This window comes from Lepidochelys kempii, chromosome 28 (genome assembly GCF_965140285.1).
Source record: "Lepidochelys kempii isolate rLepKem1 chromosome 28, rLepKem1.hap1, whole genome shotgun sequence".
Taxonomy (NCBI): domain Eukaryota; kingdom Metazoa; phylum Chordata; order Testudines; family Cheloniidae; genus Lepidochelys; species Lepidochelys kempii.
This window is the reverse complement of record NC_136407.1, coordinates 249,120-273,326: the sequence shown is the minus strand read 5'-3', so window position 1 is coordinate 273,326 and position 24,207 is coordinate 249,120. Positions and strand designations below refer to the sequence as shown.

Here is a 24,207-nt window from a genome sequence, read left to right as displayed (position 1 = left end):
CCCCCCCAAGCTCCCTGCCCCTCCCTTTCCCCCCATAACCTCCCTGACCCATAACCTCCCCCACATTGCTTGCACACACCCCTCCCCGCTCCTGACAGGCCCCGCCCCCACCGCCCCAAGCCTGGAAGAGCCCCGGCTCCGGCCCCAGCCCCAGCTGACCTCGTGGCGCAACGGCAGCGCGTCTGACTCCAGATCAGAAGGGTGCGTGTTCGAATCACGTCGGGGTCAGAGCCGGCCGCTTTTTACTTGGGGGGCCCCCCCTTCCCTCCTGCACCCTGCTACACAACACACGCTGTAACACACCCTCCTGCACCCTGCTACACAACGCAGCCTCCTACACAACACACCCTGTAACACACCCTCCTGCACCCTGCTACACAACACACGCTGTAACACACCCTCCTGCACCCTGCTACACAACGCAGCCTCCTACACAACACACCCTGTAACACACCCTCCTGCACCCTGCTACACAACACTCCATCCTACACCCTGCTACACAACGCACCCTCCTACACAACACACCCTGTAACACACCCTCCTACACCCTGCAACCCAACACACCCTCCTACACAACACACCCTGTAACACACCCTCCTACACCCTGCAACCCAACACACCCTCCTACACAACACACCCTGTAACACACCCTCCTACACCCTGCTACACAACACACCCTGTAACACACCCTTCTACACCCTGCAACCCAACACACCCTCCTACTCACTGCTACACAACACACCCTGTAACACACCATCCTACACCCTGCAATACACCCTGCAACCCAACACACCCTCCTACACAACGCACACTGTAACACACCCTCCTACACCCTGCTACACAACGCACCCTCCTACACCCTGCTACACAACACACCCTGTAACACACCCTCCTACTCACTGCTACACAACACACCCTGTAACACACCCTCCTACACCCTGCTACACAACGCACCCTCCTACACCCTGCTACACAACACATCCTCCTACTCACTGCTACACAACACACCATCCTACTCACTGCTACACAACACACCCTGTAACACACCATCCTACACCCTGCAACCCAACACACCCTCCTACACAACGCACACTGTAACACACCCTCCTACTCACTGCTACACAACACACCATCCTACTCACTGCTACACAACACACCCTGTAACACACCATCCTACACCCTGCAACACACCCTGCAACCCAACACACCCTCCTACACAACGCACACTGTAACACACCCTCCTACTCACTGCTACACAACACACCATCCTACTCACTGCTACACAACACACCCTGTAACACACCATCCTACACCCTGCTACACAACACACCCTCCTACTCACTGCTACACAACACACCCACCTACACAACGCACACTGTAACACACCCTCCTACACCCTGCAACACACTCCAACGTATACACTGTCCTACACACTGCAACACCCCGACCCACACACTGCTACACAACACATCCTCCGGCACACTGCAACCCAACACATACTGACCTAAATACCGCAACACACGTCCTACCTCCTGCCACACAACGCATACACACAATGCAACACAATACAGCACACACCCTGCAACACCCACACACTGCAACTGCAACACCCCAACCTACACCCTGCAACACACCATCCTACCTACTGCCACACAACACACCCTGCAATACAGTCCAACCCACACACCAGCGGCCTACTCAGCACAAGCCAACGCCCCACAGCACGCCTCCCCGCCCCCCCGAAACACACGCAGCACAACGTAAAATGCTCTACACACGGCAACACAACACCCTGCACTGTCATCGGACACACATGACACCCTTTGCCCCCCCCCCCACCCTGCGGCACCGTGCCCCAGGGCACGCGATCGTGGGGCGCAGGACGACACCCCAGCGTACAGCATCAGGCCGTTGTGTGGCAGTGACTTGTGGTACAGCCCTGGTGTGTTGCATACCAAGACCTGTGGGCCTGTGAAAGGCAACACAACCCACAACGCGGTGCAATGCCCCAGGACGCGCAAGGCAGGAGGGATGGGGACACTGGGGGGGGGGGGTGCTGGATTGTGTTGCAATATGGAGGACGCTGTGTGTTGTCGTGAAGCCCCCCCGACACCCCAACCCCCTGCCGTGCCCCCTGGGCCCAGCAATGCACGACACCCCTCGGGGCTGTGAAAGGCGACAACACAACACACAGGACCTGGTGCTCTGGGGTCAGTGGCTGTCCTCTCCGGCCCCCAAACCCCGTCTCCTGTTGTGTGGGGGGCCCCCCCACTCCCCTCCTTTACTGTGGCCTCCCCCGTCACGTGCCCAGCCATGGCGCCCCCCCCCTCCGTCCCCCCCCCCATCACCAGGCCAGGCATGTGCAGCCCTTTAATGAGTGTTTTGTCCCAGGTCCTAATTACCCAGCAACGGGGTCATTAGCGGAGCTGCCAGGGAAGTTGGGGGCCCAGGGGGGCTTCCTCCTTCGGGGATGCGGGGGGACTTCTGGTGCCAGCAGTGGGATTCCTGTGCCAAGCCCTCCCCCCCACCGGGCTCAGACAAATGCCCCATTCACACTTTGGGGGGGGGTGGGGTGAGGTGTGCGGGCTTCCAAGGGCACCGCACACAGTGTGATCCCACCAGGGCCGAGACCCCCCCACCCCCACCCCCACCCCTTCTGCCAGCCACATGTAAACTGCCCGCCTTGTGGGGTGGGTGCCCGAGGGGGACAGGGCGCTGGGTTCGGCAGAGGGCCCCCCCCATCCCAACCCCATAACCCCCCCCCCCCCCCGAGCCAGGCCAGGCTCTGGGCTTCCCCCACGCGTGGTGCAGAGCGGGCCGGAATCCGGAGCGCGGCCAGAGGCTGCCGCTGGTGGGCGAGGGGCAATCCGGATTGACTCCTGTGACGATGTGACTCAGCAGGGAGGGGGGAGTGTTGACCTGGGAATGTGCCCTGGGGATGGGAGACCTGAGAGCCTGTCACCTGAGCCGGGAGGGGGACGGGGAGGTAACACCTCTGCCCAGGAATGTGAACAGAGGCTGCAGCAGGGAACCTGCTGGGTGGGTTTAGTTTCAGTTTGGGGCTGGGTGGAGAAACACAGGGAACCCCAGGGCTGGGGTCTAAGCTCCCTGCTCCCCCAGAAGGACTTGACTGAGGGGTCCTGGTTGTACCCACAAGCTCTGTTTGGGACTGTTCCTGTTGTCCAATAAACCTTCTGTTTTACTGGCTGGCTGAGAGTCTCAGTGGATCCCAGGAAGAGGGGTGCAGGGCCTGGACTCCCCCACACTCCGTGACAACTGGTGGCAGCGGTGGGATGTACTGCACCCCGTGAACGGCGCTTCCTGCAGTAAGTGACTGGGGAGCAGTAAAACGAAGGGGAATTGACGGGGACCAGGCGTGCTGAAGATTCAGAGAGAGACGGTTTCGGGGGGCGGTTAACCCCTGGGAATGTGTGACCAGAGAGAAAGACTTTTGCAGTAACAGGGTCCCCCAGGGGATTGCAGCGAGCGGTCCCAGGGGCGGAGGAGTCTGCAGCTCGACCCTGGCAAAGAGTCGGTGACCTCAAGAAGGACGGGCACACGAGGGGCTTTTCCTGGAAACCGTGGGAAGCTGCCCGGCCTGCGAGTGGCCAGCAGGGAGATGTACGCTAAACGCCTGAAGAGCGACCTGGTGGAGCTGTGCAGGCAGAGGGGGCTGCGCATCGGGAGGTCCACCAAGGAACAGCTGATTGCCCAGCTGGAGGAGAGGGATCGCTTGGATGACCCGATCCCTGTCCCTGAGGGAAGCTGCCCGGGGGACGCAGCGTGGGCCCTGGGGCCTGACCGGGCTGGGAGGGGTCAGACTGCTGCTGAGGACATCCCGAGACCCTTCCTACCTATGTCCGGGGGAGGGGTTGGGGGAAGCCCAGCGAATACCGAGGGCACCCTGACCCCGGCACCCAGCAGGGGATCCTCCCGGCGGAGCTCCCCATCCCTGGAGCGGAGGCGGCTGGAATGGGAGAGGGAGATGAAAATGAGGGAGCTGGAGGATCATGAAAAACAACGTCAACATGAGCAGGAGGAGAAGGAGAAACAACGTCAACATGAGCAGGAGGAGGAGGAGAGGCTGCCAGGAGAGGTTCCTGTGGGAGAAGGGGTTCCTGTACCGAGAATGGGCTCCCACAAGGGAAGTAGAGTCCTGTGGGATCAGGAGGCAGCTGGTGGTCCCCCAGAAGTATCGCCGCAGGCTCCTGTACCTGGCCCATGACATCCCCCTCGCAGGGCACCAGGGAATCCGGCGCACCCGGCAGAGGTTGCTACAGAACTTTTACTGGCCCGGGGTCTTTACCACGGTCCGGCAGTATTGCCGATCCTGTGACCCCTGTCAGAGGGTGGGGAAGGCCCGGGACAAGGGGAAAGCGGCTTTGAGACCTTTGCCCATCATAGAGGAGCCTTTCCAGAAGGTGGCCATGGACATCGTGGGGCCTCTCAGCAAGACGACCCGGTCGGGGAAGAAATACATTCTGGTGGTGGTAGATTTTGCCACTCGCTACCCCGAGGCAGTGCCCTTAGCTTCCATTGAAGCAGACACCGTGGCCGATGCGCTCCTGACCATTTTCAGCCGAGTGGGGTTCCCCAAGGAAGTCTTGACAGACCAAGGCTCCAACTTCATGTCGGCCCTGCTCCGGTGCTTGTGGGAGAAATGTGGGGTCCGGCACGACTGGGCCTCAGCTTATCACCCCCAGTCCAATGGGCTGGTGGAGAGGTTTAACGGGACGCTAAAGATGATGCTGAGAACCTTTATGAACCAGCACCCGCAGGATTGGGACAAGTACTTACCTCACCTGCTGTTCGCATACAGGGAGGTGCCCCAGGAGTCTACCGGATTTTCGCCTTTCGAACTGTTATATGGCAGGAGGGTGAGGGGCCCCCTGGACCTGATGAGAGACGAGTGGGAGGGGAAGGCCACTCCCGATGGAGAGACAGTGGTGGAGTATGTCCTGATCTTCCGAGAGAGACTGGCTGAACTCATGGGCCTGGCCAGGGAGAATCTGGCCAGAGCCCAGAGGAAGCAGAAGGTCTGGTATGACCGCACGGCACGGGCCCGTGCCTACGCCACCGGGGATCAGGTGATGGTTCTCATCCCAGTGAGAAAGAACAAACTACAGGCCGCCTGGGAGGGCCCTTTCAAGGTCGTCAAGCAGCTCAATGAGGTAAACTATGTGGTGGAGCTGTCAAACCGGGCGCACCACCGCCGGGTGTACCATGTGAATATGATGAAGCCATATTATGCCAGGGGGAATGTGGTGTTGGCCGTGTGTGGACAGTGGGAAGAGCAGGGAGATGACCCTTTAGTAGATCTATTCCCTGGGACCAGAGCTGGTTTCCCCCTGGAAACAATTCCCCTCTCGGATCAGCTAACCCCTGCCCAGCAAGCTGAGGTCAGGGAGGTGCTGCATCCGTACCGACAGCTGTTTTCCAACCAGCCTGGACGCACTAATCTGACTGTCCACCGGGTGCAGACAGGGTCGCACCCGCCGATAAGATGCTCCCCCTTCCGAGTCACAGGGAAAACTGCTCAGGACCTGGAAAGAGAGGTCCGGGACATGCTGGCTTTGGGGGTGATCCAGCCATCTGCCAGCCCTTGGGCCTCGCCGGTGGTGCTGGTCCCCAAAAAGGACGGGTCGGTCCGGTTCTGTGTGGACTATCGGAAGCTCAATGCCATCACTGTATCTGATGCCTACCCCATGCCCAGGCCGGACGAGCTCCTAGACAAGCTGGGAGGAGCTCGGTACCTCACCACCATGGACCTTACAAAGGGCTACTGGCAAGTGCCGCTGGATGCAGATGCCCGACTGAAATCGGCCTTTATCACCCCTCTGGGGCTCTATGAGTTCCTGACCCTGCCTTTCGGCCTCAAGGGAGCGCCGGCCACCTTCCAGCGCCTAGTGGACCAGCTCCTGAGGGGGATGGAGAGTTTTGCCGTGGCGTATATTGATGACATCTGTGTCTTTAGCCAGACCTGGGAGGACCACGTGTCCCAGGTTAGACAAGTGCTGGACCGACTCCAGGGGGCTGGGCTGACTGTAAAAGCGGAGAAGTGCAAGGTGGGGATGGCGGAAGTATCTTACCTGGGCCATCGGGTGGGGAGCGGCCGCCTAAAGCCGGAACCAGACAAGGTGGAGGTGATCAGAGACTGGCCCGCTCCCCACACCAAAAAGCAGGTCCAAGCCTTTATTGGGATGGCAGGATACTACCGAAGATTTGTGCCCCACTTTAGCGCCATCGCCACCCCCATCACGGAGCTATGCAAGAAGGGGAAGCCAGACAAGGTGGTCTGGACCGAGCAGTGCCAGGAGGCTTTCCGGGCGCTGAAGGAGGCTCTGGTCAGTGGCCCAGTTCTGGCAAACCCAGACTTTGACAAGCCCTTTGTGGTGTTCACCGACGCCTCAGACACGGGACTGGGGGCGGTGTTAATGCAGGAGGATGAAAAGGGGGAGAGACACCCCATCGTGTACCTGAGCAAGAAGTTGCTACCCCGGGAGCAACACTACGCGGCCATCGAGAAGGAGTGCCTGGCCATGGTGTGGGCCCTCAAGAAACTAGAGCCCTATCTCTTCGGGCGACACTTCACTGTCTACACCGACCACTCTCCCCTGACCTGGCTGCACCAGATGAAAGGAGCCAACGCCAAGCTCCTGAGATGGAACCTGCTCCTGCAGGATTACGACATGGACGTGGTCCACGTGAAGGGAAGTGCCAACCTGATAGCGGATGCGCTGTCCCGGAGAGGGGGCCCCGAACTTCCCCAGGTCACTGGTCAGCGTGACCCCGCTCAGTTCAGTCTCGAAGGGGGGAGAGATGTGACGATGTGACTCAGCAGGGAGGGGGGAGTGTTGACCTGGGAATGTGCCCTGGGGATGGGAGACCTGAGAGCCTGTCACCTGAGCCAGGAGGGGGAGGGGGAGGTAACACCTCTGCCCAGGAATGTGAACAGAGGCTGCAGCAGGGAACCTGCTGGGTGAGTTTAGTTTCAGTTTGGGGCTGGGTGGAGAAACACAGGGAACCCCAGGGCTGGGGTCTAAGCTCCCTGCTCCCCCAGAAGGACTTGACTGAGGGGTCCTGGTTGTACCCACAAGCTCTGTTTGGGACTGTTCCTGTTGTCCAATAAACCTTCTGTTTTACTGGCTGGCTGAGAGTCTCAGTGGATCCCAGGAAGAGGGGTGCAGGGCCTGGACTCCCCCACACTCCGTGACAACTCCCAATTTAGCCCGCAGCGGGGACACCGGGGCCGTGAGGGGCGGAAGGGGGCGGGGGCGGCAGGCAGCTGGGGCGAGCGGCGGCCAGCCCAGCATCCCGGCGCCGTGGCTTAGTTGGTTAAAGCGCCTGTCTAGTAAACAGGAGATCCTGGGTTCGAATCCCAGCGGTGCCTGCGGTGGGGGGAGGGGCGCCCCTTTTTTTTCTGGGGGGGGTGTCCCCCCAAATCTCAGCCCCTCTTTTTCCCACCCCCCACCCACACTTTTGCTGCGGGGAGGGGGGAATCCCGACGGTGACGTAGCTGCAAAGCAAAAGCGCACGCAAGTGCAATGCGGGGGGGGGGGGGGAGTCCGGTGCATGAAGGGAGAAGGGACCCAGGAGTCCGGTGAAGAGGGGGAGGGGGAGAACCTAGGGCATGAAGGGGAAGGAAGGGACCCAGGCGTCCGGTGCATCGCGAGATGGACACCCCGCTCCTAGCGCCTCATGTCCGCTGGCACAGAGCCCCCCCAGCCACCCCCTCCCTGCCCCACTTTCCCAGGACTCAGGCGCTCAGAGGAAATTTCCATGACTCACAGAGAAGCAGCCCCCCCCCCCGGCCCCCAGCCCAGCCCCTTTGGGGGAGGAGCAGGTGTCTGTGCGCACAGGAATCCCCCCCCCCCCCCATTTGTCACTCCCAAATCCTTAATTCCAGCCTGACCTTGCGGGGATGGGGTCTGGGCAGCGCCTGGCACAACGGGGGGGCCCTGATCCCGGTCGGTGGAGGGGGTGGGAATTGGGGTGTCTGGTCTGCATACAAATCCCTGGAGACTTGAGGTGCAAAATAAAACTCCCAGAGCTTTTATTGAGCCCAGCAACCGGCTTCCCCCTGGCGGGGAGCCCAGGCGGGGACCCGGCCGGGGGGCGCAGAGCGAGCCAGGTGACCCTGAGCCAGCCGGACCGTGGGAAGGGCCGGGGGGGGGGGGTCGCAGGAGCCCGAGACGAGGTCGAACTGGCGGGACCCCGTGGACTGGGCGCAGGGGGGTCCCCCGCTGATGCTGAACTGGCAGGGGGCGGGGGTCCCGGAGACGGGGCCTAGGCCCCGTGGAGCCGGCGGGACCGGGGGGGGGGGCAGAGGGGCCCGGCCGGGGGTCCCTAGACCACGCTGAGCTGGCAGGAGGCCGGCACCCCACAGCTGACTTTGTGGCGCTCGAAGAGCTGGCAAAGCTGCCCCACGTAGAGCTCGTGGTAGCGGGCGACCTCGGCGGGGGTGGGGTGGGGGCGGCGCGGCACGGGGATGGGGCTCCCCACTGCGGAGAGAGAGAGAGAGAGAGAGAGCAAGGGGTTAGCGGGGGGGGGATAATCCCGCGGGGGGCTGGGATCCCCCCGCCCGGCTCAGGGCCGGGCAGCGCCCCCTCCCTGCTCTCCTCACCCACGACGGTGATGGGCGAGGGGAAGGGCAGCGGCCCCCGCCCCCAGAAGAAGCAGGGCGCGAAGCCCGTCAGGTCCTTGAAGCGGAGCTGCAGCTGCCGGAGCCGGCTGCCCGGCGGGAAGACGAGCTGCCGGAAGACCTCGTTCTCCCCGAAGGAATAGACGGGAACCAGGGCGGCCCTGCCACAAGACCGGGGCGGGGGGAAGAGGGTCAGACGGGGGGGAAAAGCACAGGCCTGGCACCCGGCACGGGGCCCCCCCAGCACCGCAGCGCCCGCCCCGGGCCCCAGCTCAGCGCACCCCGCCCAATGCTCCGGCCTGGCCCCCCCCGGGACCCACCCGCCCCCCGGGACCCACCCGTGCTGCAGCGCCAGGCGGACGAAGCCGGTGCGGCTTCGCAGCGTGACACGGTGCTGCCCGGGGGCGCAGTCCAGCGACTCCACCGCGCCCCCCACCACGATCGCCACCGCGTTGCCGGGCCGGGAGAGCAGGAAAGCCAGGCTGGGGCGGCTCACGGGGCACATCCCTGGGGGGGGTGAGGGGGAGAGAGAGAGAGAGTGAGCTGTGGGGCGGGGGGGGGGGCTGAAGCAGCAACCTCCCCCCATCCTGGGGCAAACACCCCTTTGCCCCAGGGAACAAGCCGGCAGCTCCCCCAGCTCCACCCCAGGGGGCAATTAACCCATCCCAGAGCGTGGGGAGCCAAAGGGGGGGACAAGTACCACCCCCCGGCACAGCAGTGCCCCCCCACCCCCGGTGAGATGGGTGTGATGGAACAATCACCCCCTTATCCCACCACCTAGATACTTAAGAACTGCAGAGGGGAAACTGAGGCCCACACAGTCTTCAGAGAAAACATTAAGAACAGTCCCGCTTCGCCACACCAGGTCAATACCCCCCATCGGGTGAGGGGCCTGGGCATGGGGAGGGGTCCCGGGGAGGGGGACCACGGGGCACATGCAGGGGGGGTCCCCACAAATAAACTCTTTATAGCTGGGAGGGGCAAAGCCCAGTAGGCCTGCTGACCCCCCAGGAATGAGAGACCCCCCTCCTGCCACACCCACTCCCCCTATAGCACATGGCCATGGAGGAGGGGGGCAGGTACAGGCTTCGCCCCTCCCCAGAGCCCATCATGTCCCAGGGTGGGGGGGATGCCCTGTTCACCCCCCTTGTCCCGGCCCCCGCCAGAGCCCCCCGTGCCCCGGGGGGCCGCCCCTCACCTAAGCCCATCATGTACTCGCGGTAGAGGGGCAGGTGGAAAAGCCCCGCCAGCAGGGCCAGGCAGGGCCGCAGGCCGGGGAAGAGCCGGGAGAAGCCGGGGGCCTCGGTGCAGAAGGCGGCCGCGGCCCCGGAGCACATGATGCCGTGGGGGTGGGAGCCCAGCACGTAGCTCCGGTCGGGGGGCAGAGCCGCCGTCTTCACCAGCTGCAGGGGGGCAGAGGTCAGAGAGGGACATGGGGGTCAGGAAGGCGCTGGGGGTCGGTGTGAGGGCAGGAGGTCATAGTGTGGGTCAGTGTGGGGAGCTGGGGGGGTGGGGACGGAGACGGACAATTTGGACGGACAGACAGACAAGCCGGTCGGGGCGGAGGAGGGTTGCTGAATATTCGGACTCTGGTACAACACCCCCCCCCCAACACACCCACCCCTCTTGGGTTTGCTTGATTTCTGCCCCCCACCCCACCCCACCCCCACCCTGTCCCAGCCCCCCCAACCCTCCTTTCCTACCTCCACTGCTCCCCCCCTTGCCCCATCCCACCTTCCTGCCCCACTCCTCGCCTCTCTGAGCTGTGCAGATGCCCTTTGACACCCCCCTGCCCCCCCCTTGTTACCTTGATAGGGTAATAATCAGTCATATGCTGCCAGACTCTCCAGCGTCGCATCCAGTCTGAGCGCCGCCCACCTGTGGGGAGAGATATGGGGGGCGGGGAATGGGGAGCCCGGGGCCTGTCCCCTCTGGGGGGCGCCGGTTCCCACCCGGCCCTGGGGCAAGGACCGGCTGGCTCAGGGGGCCGGGGAATGGGGCAGGGGCCTGTCCCCTCTAGGGGGCACTGGTTCCCACTCAGCCCCGGGGCGGGGACCAGCTGGCTCAGGGGTGCGGGGAATGGGGCAGGGGCCTGTCCCGTCTAGGGGGCACTGGCTCCCACCTGGCCCCAGGCGGGGACTGGCTGGCTCAGGGGGGCGGGGAATGGGGCAGGGGCCTGTCCCGTCTAGGGGGCACTGGCTCCCACCCGGCCCCAGGCGGGGACTGGCTGGCTCAGGGGGTCGGGGAATGGGGCAGGGGCCTGTCCCGTCTAGGGGGCACCGGCTCCCACCCAGCCCTGGGGCGGGGACCAGCAGGCTCGGGGGGGGGGGAAGGGGGGGCGGGGCCTGTCCCCTCTGGGGGGCGCCGGCTTCCACCCGGCCCCAGGGCGGGGACCAGCTGGCTCGGGGGGGGGCGGGGAAGGGGGCACGGAGCCTGTCCCCTCTGGGGGGCCCCGGCTTTCACCTGGCCCCGGGGCGGGCACTAGTGGGCTCAGGGGGGCAGGGAGTGGGGGGTCCGGGGGACAGGGACACTCACCTCTCTCTGGGGTGTCGCGGTCGATCACCCACCAGACGAAGTAGAGCACAGAGACGGCCCAGAGGCGGGTGAAGAGCAGATAGCAGAGGAGGGAGGTGAAGAAGGCACCTGGGGGGGGAGGACAGAGCTGAGGGCCGGCCCCATGCTGAGGGGCTCAGCGAAGCGACTGCAGAAGCAATGGGTCAATCACACGGCGCCAGGCCCAGGTGGGGATCGCCCCAGATCTCCAGGAACTCAGGAAATTGCAGGGCTCGTAAGGGTGGCTCGTAACCAAAGGACCGGCAGGCTGCCGACGCGAGGCCGACGGTTGATCCCGGCAATTACAGGCCGGCGAGCCGGACTTCAGTCCCGGGCAAAGTGGCTGAAAATCTAGTAAAGAACAGAATTGTCCAACACGGAGATGAACGTAGTTTGTTGGGGTTTTCGTAACGGGAAATCCTGCCTCACCCATCTGCTAGAATTCCTGGAGGGGGTCAACAACCACGTGGACAAGGGGGATCCAGTGGATATAGTGTACTTAGATTTTCAGAAAGCCTTTGACAAGGTCCCGCACCAAAGGCTCTTACGCAGAGTCAGCTGTTATGGGATAAGAGGGAAGGTCCCCTCCTCGATCAGTGACTGGGTAAAAGACAGGAAACAAAGGGGAGGTATAAATCGTCAGTTTTCAGAGTGGAGAGTGGTGAATAGTGGTGTCCCCCAGGGGTCTGTACTGGGCCCAGTCCTATTCAACATATTCATAGATGATCTGGAAAAAGGGGTCAACAGTGAGGTGGCAAAATTTGCAGATGATACAAAACTACTCAGGATAGTTCAGTCCCAGGCAGACTGGGAAGAGTTACAAAGCGATCTCTCAAAACTGGGCGACGGGGCAACCAAACGGCAGATGAAATTCAACGTTGATAAATGCGAAGTGATGCACGTGGGCAAACAACATCCCAAAACGAGCTGTGGCCACTCCAGAAAGATCCTGCAAGCACTGTGGCCGCTTCTCTGAAATCATCCACTCAGCATGTCAAAAAAGCGAACAGGAAAAAGCTGGGAATCGTTAGGAAAGGGAGAGAGAATAAGACAGAAAATCTCACGTTGCCTCTCTCTAAATCCGTGGGACGCCCGCACCTTGAATCCTCCCTGCAAGTTCGCAAAAAGAATCGAGTGGGGCTGGCAAAGGTCCCGAGAACAGCAGCACAGACGCTCGTGGGGACAGAGCGGCTCCTGTACAAGGAGAGCTTAAAAAGACAGGGGCCGTTCATCTTGGAAAAGAGACACCTAAGGGGAGGGAAGATACGATCGAGGTCTATAAAACCAGTGTGGGGAAAGCGAACAGGGAAGTGTTACTTACCTTTGGCTACAACATAAGACCCAGGGGATCACCTGATGCAATTAACAGGCAGCAGGTTTAATACAAACAAGAAGTGTTTTGTTAACCTGCAGAACTCCTTGCCAGGGGATGTTGTGAAGGCCTACCTGGCACCATCCGCCTCCTCCATCGCAGAGGCCCCGGAAGCCCGCCCCTTCCCCTCTCCGCGGTTTGCATTGCCCGCACTGGCGATCCCTGCACCCTGCCAGGAGCGGGGAAGGACCCCCCCCATCGCAGGAGTCAGCCCCCACCCCCAGGCCGCTCTCACCGAAGAAGAGGAAGGTCATAACACACTGGAACACGCTCAGCAACTCAAGGTGCTTCTTCAGGGCGCCCGCCATCCTGCTGCGGGGAGCCCGGCTCCACGGAGCCCCCCGGCTGGGAGGAGAGAAGAGAGCCCAGGCCCGGCCAGTCACCTCCTCACCCAGGGACCCCTCGCCCGGCCCTGAAATGCAGCCACCTGCAAGGTGGGGGAGCTGGTTATGAAGGGACCCCTCCACCGGTGCCGAGATGCAGCCACCTCTGGGGCGGGGCGGCTGGTTATAAAGGGACCCCTTTCCTGGCACTGAGATGCGGCCACCTCTGGGGGGGGACGGGGATGACACAGGGCTGGTTATACGGTCCTGGCAATGAGACAGGGCACGGGGGCTGTTTGCCCTACAAACAACCCCCACCAATGCGTGAGGACACGTGCGCCCCAGGGGGAAGGGGGCAGAAGGCAGACAGATAGGGGGGGAGGTGTGGGGGATGGATGGGAGGGCTGACCAAGCTCTGAGGGTGTTTGGGAAATGGATGGGTAGGACCCAGGAGTTCTGGCTCCCACAACACCCAGGGAGGGGGGAGGAACTGACACCCCCCCCCAGATTCACCCAGCCCCTGCCCCCTAACCCCTCCCCCCGAGCCTGGCCCCCATCCCCCAGCTTCCACCCTCCCCCCAAGAGCAGGGGGCTCTCACCACAAGCTCCACACCCTGGGGGCCTGCTCCTTGCTCCGGATCCACGTCCCACTCACGACGACGCACTTTGGCCCCAGGAGCCTCGTGAGACACCGGCAGGGCAGGAGATAAGCGGGGGTGGAGGGGGGGGCAGGGACAGACTCGCAGCCAGGACTCCTGGGTTCTCTCCCCAGCTCTGGGAGGGGAGTGGGGGCCGGGAGCCAGGACGCCTGGGTTCTCTCCTGGGCTCTGGGAGGGGAGTGGGGGCCTGGTGGGTCAGAGCAGGGGGGTGCTGGGAGGCCGGACTCCTGGGTTCTCTCCCCAGCTCTGGGAGGGGAGTGGGGGCTGGTGGGTCAGAGCAGGGGGGTGCTGGGAGGCCGGACTCCTGGGTTCTCTCCCCAGCTCTGGGAGGGGAGTGGGGGCTGGTGGGTTAGAGCAGGGGGGGCTAGAAGCCAGGACTCCTGGGTTCTCTCCCCAGCTCTGGGAGGGGAGTGGGGGCCGGTGGGTTAGAGCAGGGGGGGCTGGGAGGCCGGACTCCTGGGTTCTCTCCCCAGCTCTGGGAGGGGAGTGGGGGCTGGTGGGTTAGAGCAGGGGGGGCTAGAAGCCAGGACTCCTGGGTTCTCTCCCCAGCTCTGGGAGGGGAGTGGGGGCCGGTGGGTTAGAGCAGGGGGGGCTGGGAGCCAGGACTCCTGGGTTCTCTCCTGGGCTCCAGGAGGGGAGTGGGGGCTGGTGGGTTAGAGCAGGGGGGGCTGGGAGCCAGGTCTCCTGGGTTCCCTCCCCAGGTCTGCTAAATTTAGGCACCTCCCTTCTGCGCTCCCTGCCTCATTTTCCTCAGCGTTTAACGAGCTGCTGCCAAGCCTGGGGAGACCCCCCAGTGCCCAGGGCTGAATAGGGGATGCCCCCAGGGACCCACTGCACCCCCACGCCAGGGGGGCCCTGCACCCCCATACACAGCCCCACCCCAGCTGCAGGGGGCCCCCAGCCTCCCGCAGGAGCCCCATTGCTAGGAGGAACTGGAACTCATGGTTGGTGCCACCCCCCTAAAGCCCAAGGGAAGCAGCTGCCTTCCAGCCCCCCTCAGCTGCAGAGGGGGGCTCAGTTACAAACCTGGGAGGGGCAGCCCCCCCCCAATTGCAGCTGGCAGGGCTGGGGAGCTGGGATATTTTGCCCAGCAGCTGGTGTTTCTGGCATCCGCCACTAGGAGGCGCACGTCCCCCTTCGAGCCAGCCGGGACACCTGGTAGATGGGCCCCTCGGCCGTGGTGGTACCTAAAGCCTTGGCAAGGCAGGCCTGCCCCTTGGCTGCAATGTCCCCCCCCCGCAGAGGATCGAGCGGACCAAGGAAAGGGCAACAAACAGGGAACGGTTCCCGTCCACGGAGCAACGAGAAAGGCCGGGGCTGCAAAACCTGGCCTGTCATTTCCTCCTTCCCGTAACGCCTGATCTGGCAGCGCACGCCGGCGGGTTTAAACACAAAGCGGAGGAAGCGGTGGTTGGCCATACCACTAACCTGTGGGACTCCCTGCCAGGGGACGGTGTGACTGGGGTCAACCACCACCGAGACCAGCTCCGCTGAGGGCTGTCAGCCAAGAGGGGTAGGGACGGGGCCCCACGTCCCGGGTGTCCCTACGCCGGGCCAAGACACCAAAGGGATCTCCACCATTACCCTGGCCTCTACAATCCCCCTGGAGCTGTGGGACCAGCCGGCATCAGACACACCTTTGGGCTAACCTAGGTTGGCAGCTCGTGTTCCTAAGGAAGAGGATGTAACGCAGTGAGAACACAGGGGGTTAGAAGAGAACCCAGGAGTCCTGGCTCCCAGCACACTCCCCCGCCCCAGCTCTAACCCACCAGCCCCCTCTCCCCTCCCAGAGCCGGGGAGAGAACCCAGGAGTCCGGGCTCCCCAGCTGGTGTCCCCAGCCGCTGTGCCGTGCCGCCCCGGTTTCTCAATGCCCACCCTGTCTGCGGGTGCCCTTTGCCCAGCCCTGGGCTGAGTTTGCAGAAAGATAAATGTTTAACCGCCTCCTGCTCTGGGGCCGGCTGGCTACAGAGGGGCCCTGGGCCCATCCAGCCCCTGCTGCCTTTGAGCACCTCAGGGCAAGGGGCTGGCCCTTCACCCAGACTCCTGGGTTCTCTCCCCAGCTCCAGGAGGGGAGCAGGGACTGGGGGGCTAGAGCAGGGGGTCTGGGAGCCAGGACTCCTGGGTTCTCTCCCCAGCTCCGGGAGGGGAGCAGGGACTGGGGGGCTAGAGCAGGGGGTCTGGGAGCCAGGACTCCTGGGTTCTCTCCCCAGCTCCGGGAGGGGAGCAGGGACTGGGGGGCTAGAGCAGGGGGTCTGGGAGCCAGGACTCCTGGGTTCTCTCCCCAGCTCCGGGAGGGGAGCGGGGACTGGGGGGCTAGAGCAGGGGGTCTGGGAGCCAGGACTCCTGGGTTCTCCCCCCAGCTCTGCTCCCGAGCTGCTGTGTGACCTGGAGGGGGGGGTGGAGGCAGTGCTCCCCTCCCTACACAAACCCCGGCAGCCCATCACCCTCTGCCCCATTGCCCCTTCCCCACACAGAGCACACCAGCCGGTTGCACAGGAAGGTTGTTTATTGCCTGCCCCGTGGGGCTGGAGTTACAGTCTGGCCCAGGCCCACTTCAAAGAGTAACCGGGGGGGGGAAGGGGGGGCTGGCACCAGGCCAGGGCGGGGGGCAGATGCTGCCCAGACAGCCCTGGGACCCATGGCCACAGTTGCACAAGCGCTGCCCTATTGCAGCAAGGCGAATCTGGGGGCGGGGGTCTGCAGGAGAAAGGGCAGCCTCTGCCCCCGACTCAGAGCGAGGCCGGCTGGAAGCACACCCCACAGCTCCTAGCCAGCCCCACACCCCTGCTGGGGGGGCTGGGGGACCCTGAGATGGGCAGCCAGACCCTGGGGCAAGAAGTGGGCGAAGCTGGCCCAGGGAGTTGGGTTTCTTCAAGTTTCCCTTGTAGGGCCCCTCCCCATTGAAGGCGGAACAAAAACAAGCCCCCAAGGACTCCCCATGGAGGGTCCCCCCCCAATAAGAACTGTTTCCCCCGCCCCCAGCAAAGCAGCCCCCCCTGCCGCACCCCCCAGGGTCTGACCCCCACCCGCCGTGTCAGAGTCCCGGGGTGCTGCAGCAGGCTCTGGGGGGCAGCGCCCCTAGATGAGGTTGAGGTGTTTCTCCGGGGGGACCCCGTACTTGGTCTTGTTCTCCTCGAAGAGCGCGATGAGCCGCTCCAGGTAGGTGGCGTGGAGCCGGTCGACAGCCTCGCGGGACGGGACGGGCGTCCGGGGCACCGGGATGGGCGCCCCCACTGGGGGAGAAGACGGGGTTAGCAGCAGATCACGCCCCCCCACCCCGCTCCCCAGCTTCCACCCCATCCCAGAGACGCGCCGTGAAAGCCTGGCACCATATGGGGCAATAGCCCTGATCCCCCAGGGCGGGCGGGGGGGCGGTGGGGGAGACTGGGTCAGAGAACAGCTGCAGACAGACACCCCCCCACACACACACACACCCCAACTGGGGGGGGTTCCTGCCCCCACCACCATCACCGTCCCCCCCTACCCTTGGCAGACAGCTTCCTGCTACAGCCCTTCACCACAGGATGTGTCGACTTCATCACCCCAAACCTGCTGCAGGGAGAGAACCCAGGAGTCCTGGCTCCCAGCCCCCCTGCTCTCACCCACCATCCCCCACTCCCCTCCCAGAGCCGGGGAGAGAACCCAGGAGTCCTGGCTCCCAGCCCCCTCTGCTCTCACCCACCAGCCCCCACTCCCCTCCCAGAGCCGGGGAGAGAACCCAGGAACCTGCTGCAGGGAGAGAACCCAGGAGTCCTGGCTCCCAGCCCCCCTGCTCTCACCCACCAGCCCCCACTCCTCTCCCAGAGCTGGGGAGAGAACCCAGGAGTCCTGGCTCCCAGCCCCCCTGCTCTCACCCACCAGCCCCCACTCCCCTCCCAGAGCTGGGGAGAGAACCCAGGAGTCCTGCTGCAGGGAGAGAACCCAGGAGTCCTGGCTCCCAGCCCCCCTGCTCTCACCCACCAGCCCCCACTCCTCTCCCAGAGCTGGGGAGAGAACCCAGGAGTCCTGGCTCCCAGCCCCCCTGCTCTCACCCACCATCCTCCACTCCCCTCCCAGCGCCGGGGAGAGAACCCAGGCGTCCGGGCTCCCAGCCCCCCAGCTCACCCACGGTGTGGATGGGGCTGCGGAAGGGTAGCAGCCCGAAGCTGTACTGAAAGACCCCGCGGGCGTGGAAGAGGGGCAACGCCAGCCCCACGAGCTTCTGCAGCCGCTCCTGGGCGGCCCGCACCAGCGAGCCCCGGGGGTTCGGCACCTGGTGGAACAGCTCGTTCTCCCCGAAGGAGAAGACGGGCACCAGGGCGGCGCTGCGGGGAGAGGGGGTAGGTCAGGGGGAGCCTCCCGGACCCGTGGCCCCCACCCCCCATATCCTGGCCCCCCCATGCACCACCACCTGCTCTCCCCAGGACGCTTCCCCCAGATGCCCCCTCTCCAAGGCACCCCACTCCTCCAGCCGCTGCCCCCCGATCTGTGCCCCGCCCGACGCCCCCTCTCCAAGGCACCCCACTCCTCCAGCCGCGGCCCCCCGATCTGTGCCCCGCCCGACGCCCCCTCTCCAAGGCACCCCACTCCTCCAGCCGCGGCCCCCCGATCTGTGCCCCGCCCGACGCCCCCTCTCCAAGGCACCCCACTCCTCCAGCCGCGGCCCCCCGATCTGTGCCCCGCCCGACGCCCCCTCTCCAAGGCACCCCACTCCTCCAGCCGCTGCCTCCCGATCTGTGCCCCGCCCGACGCCCCCTCTCCAAGGCACCCCACTCCTCCAGCCGCGGCCCCCCGATCTGTGCCCCGCCCGACGCCCCCTCTCCAAGGCACCCCACTCCTCCAGCCGCGGCCCCCCGATCTGTGCCCCGCCCGACGCCCCCTCTCCAAGGCACCCCACTCCTCCAGCCGCTGCCCCCCCGATCTGTGCCCCGCCCGACGCCCCCTCTCCAAGGCACCCCACTCTTCCAGCCGCTGCCCCCCCGATCTGTGCCCCGCCCGACGCCCCCTCTCCAAGGCACCCCACTCCTCCAGCCGCTGCCCCCCGATCTGTGCCCCGCCCGACGCCCCCTCTCCAAGGCACCCCACTCCTCCAGCCGCTGCCCCCCCGATCTGTGCCCCGCCCGACGCCCCCTCTCAAAGGCACCCCACTCCTCCAGCCGCTGCCCCCCGATCTGTGCCCCGCCCGACGCCCCCTCTCAAAGGCACCCCACTCCTCCAGCCGCTGCCCCCCGATCTGTGCCCCGCCCGACGCCCCCCTCTCCAAGGCACCCACTCCTCCAGCCGCTGGCCCCCGATCTGTGCCCCGCCCGACGCCCCCTCTCCAAGGCACCCCACTCCTCCAGCCGCTGGCCCCCGATCTGTGCCCCGCCCGACGCCCCCTCTCCAAGGCACCCCACTCCTCCAGCCGCTGGCCCCCGATCTGTGCCCCGCCCGACGCCCCCTCTCAATGCCCCCACTCCTCCAGCCGCTGCCCCCGATCTGTGCCCCGCCCGACGCCCCCTCTCCAAGGCACCCCACTCCTCCAGCGGCTGCCCCCCCGATCTGTGCCCCGCCCGACGCCCCCTCTCAATGCCCCCCACTCCTCCAGCCGCTGCCCCCCCGATCTGTGCCCCGCCCGACGCCCCCTCTCCAAGGCACCCCACTCCTCCAGCCGCTGCCTCCCGATCTGTGCCCCGCCCGACGCCCCCTCTCCAAGGCACCCCCACTCCTCCAGCCGCGGCCCCCCGATCTGTGCCCCGCCCGACGCCCCCTCTCCAAGGCACCCCACTCCTCCAGCCGCTGCCCCCCCCGATCTGTGCCCCGCCCGACGCCCCCTCTCCAAGGCACCCCACTCCTCCAGCCGCTGGCCCCCGATCTGTGCCCCGCCCGACGCCCCCTCTCAATGCCCCCACTCCTCCAGCCGCTGCCCCCGATCTGTGCCCCGCCCGACGCCCCCTCTCCAAGGCACCCCACTCCTCCAGCCGCTGCCCCACGAGCTGTGCCCCGCCCGACGCCCCCTCTCCAAGGCACCCCACTCCTCCAGCCGCTGGCCCCCGATCTGTGCCCCGCCCGACGCCCCCTCTCCAAGGCACCCCACTCCTCCAGCCGCTGCCCCCCGATCTGTGCCCCGCCCGACGCCCCCTCTCCAAGGCACCCCACTCCTCCAGCCGCTGCCCCCCAGTTCCAACCACACCCAGATCTGTGCCCCTGCTGACACCACCCACCCCCACCCTACTCACCCAGCCCTCCACACCCCCTGCCACATCCAGCCCTCAGGATTCCCGCAGCCCCACCTGCCCCCAAACCCTCCCCTGCTGCACCCCCTCCACTTTGTAACCCCCTCCCCAGCCCCGCCAGACCATAATCCCCCCCATGGATCAATTTCATTTTCCCCCCCAGGCATCCCCCCCACTGAGCCATTCCAATTCCCTTCCCCCGGCCGCACCCCCAGCCCCTGCCCCGGGTCCCAGCCCCCCAGGTTCACTCACCCATGCTGAAGGGCTGCCTTGATGAACCCCTTGCGGCCGAGGATCTGAAGGGTCAGTGCCCCGGGCCGGGCGTCCAGCGACTCAGGGGGGCCCCCCACAGCGATCACAGCCACCTGCCCCCCGCCCTCCTGGCCCAGCAGGTAAGAGACGCTGGCCTTGTCCGAGGAGACCAAACCTGGAGCGAGAGAACATGAGAGTCACCATGGGCAGAGAACCCAGGAGCCGTGGCTACCCCACCCCCCAACTAGACCCCAGTCCCCTCCCAGAGCTGGGACAGAACCCAGGAGTCCTGCCCCCACCCCGGTCTGACCCACCAGCCCCCAGTCCCCTCCCAGAGCCGGGGAGAGAACCCAGGAGTCCTGCCCCCCCCCGCCCCGGTCTGACCCACCAGCCCCCAGTCCCCTCCCAGAGCCAGGGAGAGAACCCAGGAGTCCTGCCCCCCCCCCGCCCCGGTCTGACCCACCAGCCCCCAGTCCCCTCCCAGAGCTGGGGAGAGAACCCAGGCGTCCGGGCCCCGCGCTCACCCCCACTCATGATGTAGTCGCGGAAGAGGGGAAGGCGGAACCAGAAGGGCAGCATGAGCAGGCTGGGCGTGAGCCCCGGGAACAGCTCCCCGAACCCTGTGGCCTCGGTGCAGAAGTTCCCGAAGGCGCCGGCCACCAGCACCCCGTGGGGGTGGAACCCGAAGAGGTAGTTGCGGGAGGGGTCCAGGGGCGCCGTCTTCACCAGCTGCGGAGAGAGGGGAGGGCTGAGATGGGGGGGGCCCTGACACGGGGCAGCAGGGGGTGCCAAGACACCATAGGTCGGGGGGACCCCCCCCAGGATGCAGCAGACCCATCTCCCCAAGGGCCACCAGTGGGGCGGGGGGGGGAAGTGATCAGGGCCCAGGGCGAAGACCCCCCCACCCCCACTCAAGGGCCACCTGGGGGGACGTGATACGGGGCCCGGGGGGGGAAGCCCCCACCCACCCAAGGGCCACCGGGGGGGGGGGAAGACGTGATACGGGCCCAGGGGGGCAGCCCGGGGGCTCACCGTGATGGGGAAGTAGTCTCGGAAGTGCCTCCAGACGGCCCAGTTGCGGACCCAGGGCGAGCGGCGCCCCCCGCGGGACGGGGTCTCCCGGTCCAGGTAGAGCCAGGCGGCGTAGAGCAGGGCGGGCAGCCAGAGCTCCCCCAGCAGCGCCAGCAGGAAGAGGGCCAGGCAGCACTGGGCTGGGGGGGGCGGGAGAGAGGGGAGTTAGGGACCAGCCCCTCCAATGCACCCAAACCCCCACCACAGGGCGGCTCCCCCCATGCACCCCCTCTCCCAAATGCACCCCCAACTCAGGGCTGCTCCCCCCATTGCCCCCCAATGCACCAGCCCCACTCCCCCCACCAGGCACCCCCAACTCAGGGCTGCTCCCCCCATTGCCCCCCAATGCACCAGCCCCACTCCCCCCACCAGGCACCCCCAACTCAGGGCTGCTCCCCCCATTGCCCCCAATGCACCAGCCACACTCCCCCACCCCAGGAGACACCCGCTACCCCAGCCCCCCCATGTACCCCACCACTCAGGGCGGCTCCCCCCCATGCATCCCCCTTGTACCCACCCCCATTGCCTCCCAATGCACCAGACCCAGTCCCCTCCGCCCCCCAGGGAGACAACTGCTGCCCCACTCCCCCCATGCATCCCACAACTCAGGGCTGGCGTTTACTTCCCTCCCCACCCCCAAAAAAATGACCCCTCCCGAACTGGATCTGAGTCAGGCCAGGGGATGTGGGGCACATACCAGCCCCGGGGTGGGCGTGGGGTAGGGGGCACCGCTCCCCCCACTACCTGAGAGAGCAGCACCAGGGACCCCTCCCCCCCAGCAGGTAGGGGGCGCTTTGCAGCGGGTGGGTACGGGGGGGGTCATATCTCAGCACCCACCCTGTGCCTGTTAACACCCCCGCCCCAGAGCTCCCAGCAGGGAGCCTGCTTGGGAGGCACCCCACAGCGGACCGGGGGGGGCTCCAGGGGAGACACCCCCCTGGTCAGTACGGGGGGTGGGGAAGCTCAACTCCCAGTGTTTCAATAACTAGCGCCCCCTCCGTACCCGGGTCACTAGGCTGCGGGGGGGCTCCCCCCCCACTCCAGAGGAGAAAGGACCCAAGCGTCCGGGAAGGGCAGGGGGAGCTGATGCTGGGGGGACCCCATTCCCCCGCAGAGCCTCCCCTAGAGGGACCCCCCCGAGCATCGGACCCCCCCGGACCCCCCGCGCCCCTCACCCATCGCCAGGAAGGAGAAGACCCATTGCAGGACCGCGGCGGTCTGCAGCCGGCGCCGCAGCGGGAGACGCAGCGGGGCGAAGCGGATCGGCATGGCCGGGCCGGACCGGACTGGGACCGGACGGGCAACGGGACCGGACTGGGAGCGGTAGGGGGGAGCTCAGGGGCACTTATCCCATTGCACCGGCCCCGCCCCCTGAACTGACCCCGCCCCTTGCACCGCCCCTCCCCTTTGAACTGACCCCGCCCCTCCCTGCGCCGGCCCCGCCCCTTACACGGACCCCCTCCCCCGAACCACCCCCTCCCCTTTCCTCCCAGGAGCGGCCCCTCCCCTCCCCTGTGCATCGCCCCCTCCCCCCTCAACTGACCCCGCCCCTCCCTGCGCCGGCCCCGCCCCTTACACGGCCCCCTCCCCCGAACCACCTCCTCCCCTTTCCTCCCAGGAGCGGCCCCTCCCCTCCCCTGTGCATTGCCCGTTCCCCCCTCAACCACCCCCTCCCTTCTCCTCCCTGCACCGGCCCCGCCCCCTGAACTGACCCCGCCCCTTGTACCAACCGCTCCCCTCAGCACGACCCCGCCCCTCTGCACTGACCCCGCCCCTCCCTGCGCCAGCCCCGCCCCCTAAACGGACCCCCTCCCCCGAACCACCCCCTCCTCTCTCCTCCCTGCACTGGGCCTGCCCCCTGAACTGACCCCACCCGTTGTACCGACCCCTCCCCTCTACACTGACCCCGCCCCTCCCTCAGCCGGCCCCGCCCCCTACACGGACCCCCTCCCCCGAACCACCCCCTCCCCTCTCCTCCCAGGAGCGGCCCCTCCCCTCCCCTGTGCACAGCCCCCTCCCCCCTCAACCACTCCCTCCCTTCTCCTCCCTGCACCGGCCCCGCCCCCTGAACTGACCCCGCCCCACCCTGGGTGACCAGAATGGCCCCCCCGCCAGCCCCCGGGAAGGGCCCGAATGAGGCCCGAGGGTGGGTGAGTCCTGGGTCCGGACCAGCCGTGGAGGGGGCCCGGATCAAACCCGCCGCGACCCCGGGCTGGCCGGGATCAGAACTCAAAGCCACCCAGAGAAACCGGAGGACGGGCCCGAAAGTCCGCCCAGACCAGGGCCCAGGGCCACCCGGGGGAAGGGAAACCCAAAGGCCCGGCCACGCTGTGGGGAACAGGTGGGCGCGGGAATCCCGGCCAACATCACTGGGGCCAGGGGGGCTGGGCCCAGCCAGACCTCCCGGCCGCAGACCCTGGCTGCTGGGGCCTCCGCTCCCCTGGCCCAAGGGAACTTTCTGTGATCAGGGGAAAGCTCGCCTGGGCCGGAGACTAAACCTGCTCTGGGGGCCGGTTGGCGCCTGCGGGACGAACTCGCCCAGGAGCAAGGACCCTCCTGCCCCCAGCGCAAGGCGCCGTCCTCTGCCCGGCCGTCTCTCCCGCGAACGCCCCGCTCCGGGGACATCCATATTCCCAAACCGCCCCCCCGCCCACACTCCACCCCACTCTGCCCAAGCAGGAACATTCTTAACACTGTCTCTGAATACGGCGCGCGTGCCTCGGTTTCCCCACCTGTCACTCCTGTCTCTAGGGGGTGGGATCGGAGCAGCGACCCCCGGAGGCCGGAGTGACGGCGACGGGCTAAGGGGGCGCGGAGACCGGCCCACACGCTGTAGCCCGGCACCCCACGGCTGGGGCCCGTCCCCTGTGAGGATCCAGCCGGAGGGGCTGGGCACAGAGCACCCAGGGGAGCGGTTTACCTGGGGAGAGACGAAGCCCGGAGGCAGTCGGGAGGGGTGTGCTGTGGGGGGGGGGGCTGAGGCTGCTGGTTTGGGACTCAGGGGGCAGAGGCCGGGGCTCTGGGTCCCCCCCAGACGGGCATTGCTGCTGGTCCCTGCTCCTGGTGCTAACGCCCTGCCCTACGCCGGGTTCCCGACGGCTCATACCCGGCTGTGTCACGGCTGCCTGGGGGTGGGGGGGG

At 66.1% G+C, this 24,207-nt stretch overlaps 2 protein-coding genes and 2 non-coding genes across 6 annotated transcripts; 2 read left to right on the top strand and 2 right to left on the bottom strand.

Annotated features, from left to right (window-relative positions):
* Window positions 1-156: 156 nt before the first annotated feature.
* Window positions 157-228, top strand: TRNAW-CCA (transfer RNA tryptophan (anticodon CCA)). The gene has a single exon. It is a non-coding gene; the product is annotated as a tRNA-Trp (tRNA).
* Window positions 229-7,316: 7,088 nt separating this feature from the next.
* On the top strand, window positions 7,317-7,390 carry TRNAT-AGU (transfer RNA threonine (anticodon AGU)). Its single transcript has one exon. It is a non-coding gene; the product is annotated as a tRNA-Thr (tRNA).
* A 639-nt stretch (window positions 7,391-8,029) lies between these two features.
* Window positions 8,030-13,798, bottom strand: MOGAT3 (monoacylglycerol O-acyltransferase 3). 3 transcript variants are annotated; one of them, XM_078850789.1, is made up of 8 exons: window positions 13,489-13,798; window positions 12,802-12,993; window positions 11,177-11,284; window positions 10,449-10,519; window positions 9,840-10,044; window positions 8,980-9,148; window positions 8,624-8,802; window positions 8,030-8,501 (listed from the first exon to the last, which is right to left on the bottom strand). In XM_078850789.1, the coding sequence occupies exons 2-8, from the start codon at window positions 12,872-12,874 to the stop codon at window positions 8,347-8,349; spliced, it is 960 nt and encodes a 319-aa protein (XP_078706915.1). In that variant the 5' UTR covers window positions 12,875-12,993; window positions 13,489-13,798; the 3' UTR covers window positions 8,030-8,346. The 3 variants fall into 3 exon arrangements, with proteins under 3 accessions (XP_078706915.1, XP_078706916.1, XP_078706917.1); XM_078850790.1 differs by lacking the exon at window positions 13,489-13,798 and adding an exon at window positions 11,624-11,794 and having other exon boundaries at window positions 12,802-12,863; XM_078850791.1 differs by lacking the exons at window positions 12,802-12,993; window positions 13,489-13,798 and adding an exon at window positions 11,624-12,081.
* Window positions 13,799-16,037: 2,239 nt separating this feature from the next.
* On the bottom strand, window positions 16,038-22,408 carry LOC144929957 (2-acylglycerol O-acyltransferase 2-B-like). Its single transcript, XM_078850889.1, has 6 exons — window positions 22,242-22,408; window positions 21,028-21,206; window positions 20,520-20,724; window positions 19,996-20,170; window positions 17,654-17,853; window positions 16,038-16,782 (listed from the first exon to the last, which is right to left on the bottom strand). Exons 1-6 carry the CDS (start codon window positions 22,333-22,335, stop codon window positions 16,628-16,630), a joined length of 1,008 nt encoding a protein of 335 aa, XP_078707015.1. The 5' UTR covers window positions 22,336-22,408; the 3' UTR covers window positions 16,038-16,627.
* Window positions 22,409-24,207: the final 1,799 nt, after the last annotated feature.